This window comes from Bremia lactucae, linkage group LG11 (genome assembly GCF_004359215.1).
Source record: "Bremia lactucae strain SF5 linkage group LG11, whole genome shotgun sequence".
Lineage (NCBI taxonomy): Eukaryota > Oomycota > Peronosporomycetes > Peronosporales > Peronosporaceae > Bremia > Bremia lactucae.
Genome location: NC_090620.1, coordinates 4,293,637 through 4,301,333, shown reverse-complemented (window position 1 = coordinate 4,301,333; position 7,697 = coordinate 4,293,637). Strand labels below are relative to the sequence as shown.

Below are 7,697 nucleotides of genomic sequence, written 5' to 3'. Positions count from 1 at the left end.
TTCTGGCTATAAATGGTGCAACTTTGATTTTTTCATATTGCTGGCATTTTAAGTTCAATAAAGATTTTTGCATTCGTAAATATAGCACCAGTCCCATAATCCGTAAATACAAAATTTGCTTTCACAACAGGTAATTCTATATTCTCGTCATTCTAAAGCCTTCGAATTTACCCTTAGTAGCTAAGACTTTTCAGCTACTTAGAGCCTTCCTCTGCATGTCGTGTACGTGAAGTAGTCGAGGCACCCACCTTCACCGTAATCAAGTAGGTTGACTAGTACTCTTATCAGTACTAGCAAAAGGTGCTCCGTTACAGCTCGAGTATCACTAGTTAATTGATGATTTTGCGTTGGGTTACTCGGCGACGCAAAATGGTCAATTATTTTAAAAATTCAGCAAATCAAAATCATTGTTGTGAATTCTGTGTTTACGACACTGAAATAGCAATCCACACAATCCAGTACAGATCTCATTAGCATGCCTTGCTTTCTGACCGAGTGCGACCCAATGGAAGAAGCCAAGCGCTTTGGCTTGTCCATAGCCTTACTGTACGCGTTCCACTTTCTGGTGGATACGCTAGTGATCCGCCCTATCGTTCGCTACACGGTGCGCAATGGATGGCTATCCACAGACAAGGAGGACAAAATGCGCGAGTCGCTGTACAAGAATGCGGCGGTCGGTTCACTACATATCTTTGGGCTCTACTTCTGCTGGAATGAGTCGTGGTTTCTCAACAAAGATGAATATTTCACGGACTTCCCGTATGTCATTAATGAGGCGCAGAGGTGGTACTACATGATCTATCTGAGCTACTGGATCCAAAGCATTGATTTTATGCTTCAAATCACAAGCAATCACTATACAATCAAGCGCAAGGATAATGCAGAGATGCTTGTGCATCATTTTGCAACTATCTCGCTTATGCTTTTCTCGTATTCGGTCGACCTTACCAAAATCGGCATCTGCGTGCTCATGATTCACGACGTTAATGATCTGCTGCTCGAGACCGGTAAGATCTCTGGCTACAATCTTTGCACTTAAAGGACTACTAAATGAGATTTGGTATCACTTGTCATTGCAGCGAAGGTGTTCGTGTATTTGCAGTGGGAGACCGTGGCCAACATCTTCTTCGGTCTATTTGCGCTCGTGTGGTATGTGGTGCGCTGGTTCTTCTACTCGTACAACATTTTGCACAGTTCGTACGCTTACGCCTACCGTGACATCGTTGCGTCGATTATGGAAGCTGGCAGCTATCACGGAATTAACGCTCCAGTATGGTTTTGGACGTATGTCGTCTTTTTCGGGTTTCTGTGCTTGCTTCTTGTGCTTCACGTTTACTGGGGTGTCCTAATTTTCAAAATGGCAATGAAAGCAATGGGTGACGGCAACGTTGAGAAGGACATACGGAGTGACTCGGAAGACGAGGAGGGAAGTGAGGAGCCGCAGAGGCCTGCTGGTGAACCAGCTGTTGGTGATGTGTCCAAACCCCGGCGTCGCCGTGCTCCTAAGGTCGAATAGGTGGAGTATGTATCAGCGCTCCACGGAAAATAAAAGCGCGCGTGATTTTGATGGTAGAGAAAAACGCGAGCATTTTCTGAAGTTATAGCTATAGATAAATGGACTGAATTAAAAATAAAACTGGCAGGATTTGATTCTATTGAGGTAGTACTTTAAGTTGCGTATTGGATACGCCTTGAAGCTCTGGGCGAATTGAATTACATGTAACGTTAGGACGCGATTACTACAATTGATGCGGGCAGATATTACAATTAATAAGTCATTCATTTAGCCGTTCTTCTAATTGGCTTACATATTCCTGATTTTTGGAAAAGCACAAGGTTGACGTTTTGCAAGAAGATAATCATTGCCAAAACAATTAAATGGCTGGAAAGCAGACCAGTGGCGACTTAGCCGCGCGCCCGCTCGTTGACGCATCCAGTGTACGCCTCACGTACGTAATTTGTAAGATTTCTATCGATATTCCTTCCTTTACGATGATTATGTTATTTCTCACTGACTCAAATTAAATAAAGATCTTTGCGCACTTCTACCGATGCGTCCATTGCCCCTGCTCGAAAGCCCAAGTTTGTGCCGAAGGCTGTTAAACGTCGTCCAGTAGAAGTAAATGAGAAAATTGCTTCAATTTCCTCGCAGCGCATACACGATACTAAAACGCGCCCGACTGGTGCGGGAGGGCTTAAAAGCGACAACAGAGAACGCGGAGGCAGAGGATATAGAGGTGGTGGCCGTGGTAGGGGCCGCGGTCGCGGTCGGGGTATTTTCGCTAGTGGAAAGGTATCGTTCGTTGGTACCTTATCTGGTGGGTCTTCATTTAGTGGAGGTGGCAGTACCTCTGCTCCACGCTCTATGCCTTCCACCGATTATTCAGCTGCTGGTGGTACGGGTATCAGTGTGCTAGATGAAGAATTACTTGGTAAAAATATGCCGGACATCGATGTGGAAGAAGTGTGGCCTCCCGTGATTAAGTCAATCATGGAACCCATGAGCTTGCCAATTGTCCGACCACCGGAGCCCGAGAAGGCAGGCGCTGTTTTCTGCGACGCTGCTGGTGACCTGTTGGTCTCAGATGACTCGTTATTCTTTTTTCAGATGCCCACCACTCTTCCTCTTTCTAGAACCGTTTTGAAATCTCGTAATTCTACAGACAGTACTGCTGAAGATGAATCGGTTCAAAGCCTGGAAGTGTCAAAAGAGCAAGCCCAGAAGTTGGAAGATGGTGTGAACCCGGACGAGATCTCGTATGTGCTGCTGAATGATTTGAGTTTCTTTAAGATAACTTAAGCAACTAACTTGCAATCCTATTTGTAGAGATGATGGTGTGTTTGACCACTCCATTGCGACGGCACCAGGTGGCTTTATTGGCAAGGTAGGATGAGCATCGTTTTCTTGCATTATCTGATTGCTATGACCAAATGAATGCTGATCAATATTGCTGTATATTCAAGCTTTGCGTGCACAAGTCGGGAAAAATGGTGCTTATGCTTAGCGACAAGCAATTTGAGGTGGCAACTGCCCAGACACCTTCGTTTTGCGAGGAAGTATTCGCAATTAACACGGTGGAAAAGCGCTTAAGTATTTTAGGCAACGTGAAGCGCCATTTGGTGGTGACCCCCGACTTTGAGGTTTTGCTTCATTAGGCTTAGAACGAGTACTGTTGTAAAATTAAGGTGACTAGTCGATACTAATCGAATCCATTTTTGCATTGTTCGATTGCATGCATCAAGTGCGTCATACTCTACTATACAAAGGCACAAAGTATGCTTTCGAGTTATACAACCTGATCGGCATGGTTATGGATGGATGTGCCCAGCGTTGTCGTAGCCAACGGGAGAAAGTAATGACACTGTTGCAAGTGTCGGCAAGATACTTAATTAGTGCGGAATACGCAAGCGAAAATGTATAGAATCTAAGCGGCAATACCAAAATTTAAAATAAGAGTAAAATTATTTCTGCTACTAGTATCGAGCTAAGAATGAGCGTCGTCGCGTACTGCACAACCGTTTTGACAATTTATCAAAGACCTGAAAGGCTAAATTCAAATTCAAGTTCAGTCTTCGTCCTCATCTTCATCATCGTCCTCAACTTCTTCTTCATCTTGCTCCTCCACGGCGCCTTGTCCATTATAGACATCCATTTGGTGCTGATACTTGACCTTAGCCTCGTCATTCATCTTCTGGTATTTAGCACGCTTTTTGTCCGGCAGTGCACGCCACTTTTCAGCCAACAGCGTTGCAATTTCCGTGATCTTCTTGTTAGGATTTTCATCGCGCACCTGCTGACGGATATCGTTGCAGAAAAAAAAGTAGGCGGACAGTGCACGCTTAGGAGCGTTAGGATCTTTTTTCTTGCGGGAACTCTTAGAGCTTTCAAAAGACGGATCGGGGACATAGTCCTCCTTCTCCTCTTGGTAACGTCGTTTATCGGCGGCAGCTAGCTCATCGTACGGCTGCGACGCAGAAATCCAGTGTTAACGACATATTCAAACATTCGAAACGTATGAAACGAACCCGACGATCTTCGTCAGAAATTTGTTTCCAGCGCCGACCGATTTCACTCGAGATTCCGAGGAACGGCAGGTCGGGCATCTCTTTCTTGACAGTGTCACGAATGTCATTGCTGAAAAACATGAAGGCAGACAACGCGCGCTTGGGTGCATTCTTATCTTTTTTCTTGCGAGGCTTACGCGTGTGATCGCCATCCTTTTTCGGTCGTCCGACAGCTTTGCGAGCCATCGTGCCGTATTTGTAAAGCGTGACTTGGCTGGGACTGCTGTTGTTGTGAACTGGGTGGGGGGAGTTTTGTGCGAGCCAAAACGGGCAAATCACCTCTGAGGTTTTAAGGTTTTTGCATAGCACAAAGCTTGTTTCTTCAATAGCCGCATCTCCTGTAGGGGCAAATTTCAACGTAGCTTGAGTTTTCTATTTATGCGGCAGGGCATATGACCAGCATGTGGCACAGAACAGGAAGAGATGTCTCATTTCGCACAGACTAATTGATAGTGTCGCAACCGTCGCCCTATTGGCAAACAATTATACTTGAAGCACGTTTAATGCATGCGAAAATTTATTCGAATAGATGTAGCTTACATGCGAATTATCTTATCAATGCGGTCGGCAAGCCACCTCCAACATTACTCTAACATTACATAGTACTGTATCTGGTGTCTAACACTTTAAAGCGAAGGCACATGACGATGAAGAAGGCACAAGTTCTGCTGTCGCCGTCGAAACAAATGCAAGATAAAATTTCCTTTTTTTCATTGGCGGAATCTTATAAAGTAGAGATTGGATTGGCTAAATTCTATCCCAAGAAGGACAAGAGGTTATTGGACTCGCACGCTTTAATTGGTTAACTTTGTTACCATCGAGAATACAGAAGAATTTTACATCTACTCGAAATACAAACATTCATTTTATAAATGGAAGTAAACGCACCATTTTCTTGTCACGAGGAGTGTCAGAATGTACTGGCATATATTGCCATCAATTTCACATAACATTGCTTGCCTTGTGCTGTAGGGTCAAGACAGCCTAAACTTGATTAAAAGGAAAAGCATGGCTTGGCATTCAAGATTTATCTCGTTAAAATGTTTTTTTATTACGACGGAATCGTCAGGGAAGCCGCAACGTCTATTATGCCGTCCACCCAACCCCACGCAATGATTTAGATGCGCCCCTTCTCCTGCTCAGGCACATTTGAAGTATTTCACGTTTTTTAAGAATGCATAGAAGCAACAGTCTGGCTGTGGTACGCTCACCACTGTCTCGGTCTTATCAATTTTAAAGGCAGCATCGCGGGTGTTACCAAACGAAATTCCAATCGTACATTCTGAATAGTCGCTATGTGAAGCTTGACGGCAGCGGCGTCAAAATTATTAGGTTTTCATTGGGAGGTATCCTTGTGTCATTTAAAGCGCGTCGCCTTTCTGTCTGCGCTGAAAATGTTTTTTAATCAGCTCACGACAAGTATAAACATAGGGTGGATCTCTCAAGACGTCGTTCACAAAGTGCCATCAACCTTATCGTTGCCATGCCACATCTTCAACAGCTACTTACGTGAGACGCCGCGGTTGTCACGCTCGCGCATAAGCTTAGTGTATAGCTCGCCTTTTTAAAATAAAATCGCAATACAGATGAGCACGAGCACCAGGTCGCGCGAGCTTGGTGGCATTGTATATTTATCGTTCATCGATCCTTAATTGTAATTGATGCGTAGATCCACAGGTTTAGTCATGGGTTCAAACCTCTCGGTGTTGTTTTTAAAAATTGCGCCGGTCTTCCTTCTTTGTTTCTTGGCTTTTTCGTCAGAATTCCTTATGACTTTGTCCTCAATCGTTGCCTCCTCTACCGAATTAGGCGTTGCCAAAAAGTCTTTATCTTTCGCCTTCTTAGCATTCTTCTTTTTTTTCGCAGGCAACATGTGATGCATCAGCTACAGCAGCGAGACTTTAAAAATTCTTCACCAAATTTTTGCATGAATCTCGCAGCTTGACGAAGTGACTTCTGCGGCCCTTATTACTGATCCTGCTTCCACCTGTCTTCCGAAACCTGCTTGTCGTGCACAAATTAGCTGGTGATTCTTTTTCTGCATAGAGGTGCGACAAACATTTTGAAAAATATTAGATTCGTCCTAATTGTGCATGAACATTTTTTTTCTTCGCTGTGAATTTAACGGCCTGCTCTAGCGGCTGCTTCTGCCTTAGTCGCTTTGTTTTCAGCAATTCTGGAATCAAATTGATCACGCTGTGCTATCGGTAATCAATACTTAAGCCCCTCTCCTTAAGAATACGCGATCGAATCAGTTTTTGTCTCTTCTTAAAAAAAATGCACGAGCAACTGCCGCTTGGTGCCGTACTTACAGCCGAAGGTGATGTGGTAATTCCGGCATCGCGACGCCCAAATGGATCAACACGAAAGCCAATTCGCATTCGCCAAGGATACCTGCCACCGGACGAGGTGCAAAAGTATAAGACCGTCGCTAACCGGGTAGGATTGGTTGTTTGCTACCTGTAAATTTATTTGTCTCAATTGACGTTATGTGACGCAGCGGCACGAAGAGGAGCTAAAGCGTGCAGCTGAAGTGCGTAGCGCTGTTGTTGACGAGCTCTCGATGGAAAAGCTTTCTCTTGGAACGAAGACGGATGTTTCGGCTGCTAGGGGCTTACCGCGGTCAAGTGATAAATGTTCTCGCAAAATGCAAGGACGCCAGCATTTGATAAAGGACACAAGGGCAGGAATGGTCACCTCGAGTGAGGCAAGTAGAGAGCAGCATCAACAACTACAGCTACAGCTGACCGAGGTCAAAAAGAAGCTTACAAAGATAGCCGACATGGGAAATGATTCGCTCACAGCACGACAGGTAGTTCAAATTTCAAAGCTGCAACAACAAAAGGTTGAAATCATTGCAAAGCTAAACGGAGCCACTTTTTTAAGAACTAGTGCCTCCGCAGATGGCCTTCGCACTAGATTGGATATCAGCCTTTAAATGCAACACTTGCAATTCTCGAAAATTATCATTAAAAATGTGGTTTATTTGAAACATGGTGCAACTTTGGAACTGCCGCAAAAAAAATTTGCACTTAACATTACTTTTGCACGAGAGGTGACAGTTTCAGAATGTAATTAGCGTGCAATCGAGGTTACACTTGTTTTACTAAAGCTAGAAAAATATAATTTTGCGTTTTATGGAGCGCTTGCTGTAATTATTGGAAAAATATCACACATTCATTTTTGTATAAAAGCTTGACAATTCAAAATCATGTCGAATAAGATAAAGATACATAATTCATAGATGGAATATAGGAGAGATTAAGCAAAAAATAATAGTCTCTATTGAGTCTTAAGGTTTTCAGGGAATGTACACCACCCAAACTGAACAGCCGGCTAATATCTCACGACGACGGTTGTCCGACAGCGATTGTCCGATGGCGGTTGTTCTAGAAGGTTCTAGGTGTAACGGGGGTATCGTTACATGAAATTAACACTTAAAAGTTGTTAATTAATATATTATCTAAAAGGTAGAGAATATTTAGAAAATATTACTTTACATATTGATATTCGGAAAGCTTATCATTTGGTAGATATAGGCCATATCAGTTGCTCCGCGGTCCAGTCAGCACTGGACGCGCGCAAAGGGAGAGACAGACCAGACTTTATAACATGTTTAGTATTAGTATATA

At 43.7% G+C, this 7,697-nt stretch overlaps 5 protein-coding genes across 5 annotated transcripts; 3 read left to right on the top strand and 2 right to left on the bottom strand.

Annotated features, from left to right (window-relative positions):
- Positions 1 to 475: 475 nt before the first annotated feature.
- On the top strand, positions 476 to 1,655 carry CCR75_005334 (uncharacterized protein; the record flags this gene model as incomplete). The annotated part of the gene is made up of 2 exons (XM_067963415.1): positions 476 to 1,007; positions 1,080 to 1,655. 2 exons carry the CDS (start codon positions 476 to 478, stop codon positions 1,514 to 1,516), a joined length of 969 nt encoding a protein of 322 aa, XP_067817258.1. The 3' UTR covers positions 1,517 to 1,655.
- A 223-nt stretch (positions 1,656 to 1,878) lies between these two features.
- On the top strand, positions 1,879 to 3,226 carry CCR75_005333 (uncharacterized protein; the record flags this gene model as incomplete). The annotated part of the gene is made up of 4 exons (XM_067963414.1): positions 1,879 to 1,949; positions 2,032 to 2,757; positions 2,828 to 2,885; positions 2,965 to 3,226. The coding sequence occupies 4 exons, from the start codon at positions 1,879 to 1,881 to the stop codon at positions 3,154 to 3,156; spliced, it is 1,047 nt and encodes a 348-aa protein (XP_067817374.1). The 3' UTR covers positions 3,157 to 3,226.
- On the bottom strand, positions 3,202 to 4,419 carry CCR75_005332 (uncharacterized protein). The gene is made up of 2 exons (XM_067963413.1): positions 4,027 to 4,419; positions 3,202 to 3,965 (listed from the first exon to the last, which is right to left on the bottom strand). Exons 1-2 carry the CDS (start codon positions 4,249 to 4,251, stop codon positions 3,567 to 3,569), a joined length of 624 nt encoding a protein of 207 aa, XP_067817373.1. The 5' UTR covers positions 4,252 to 4,419; the 3' UTR covers positions 3,202 to 3,566.
- A 531-nt stretch (positions 4,420 to 4,950) lies between these two features.
- CCR75_005330 (uncharacterized protein) lies at positions 4,951 to 7,204 on the top strand. Its single transcript, XM_067963411.1, has 2 exons — positions 4,951 to 6,504; positions 6,566 to 7,204. The coding sequence occupies exons 1-2, from the start codon at positions 6,343 to 6,345 to the stop codon at positions 7,001 to 7,003; spliced, it is 600 nt and encodes a 199-aa protein (XP_067817230.1). The 5' UTR covers positions 4,951 to 6,342; the 3' UTR covers positions 7,004 to 7,204.
- CCR75_005331 (uncharacterized protein) lies at positions 5,714 to 5,938 on the bottom strand (the record flags this gene model as incomplete). The annotated part of the gene is made up of 1 exon (XM_067963412.1): positions 5,714 to 5,938. One exon carries the CDS (start codon positions 5,936 to 5,938, stop codon positions 5,714 to 5,716), a length of 225 nt encoding a protein of 74 aa, XP_067817375.1.
- Positions 7,205 to 7,697: the final 493 nt, after the last annotated feature.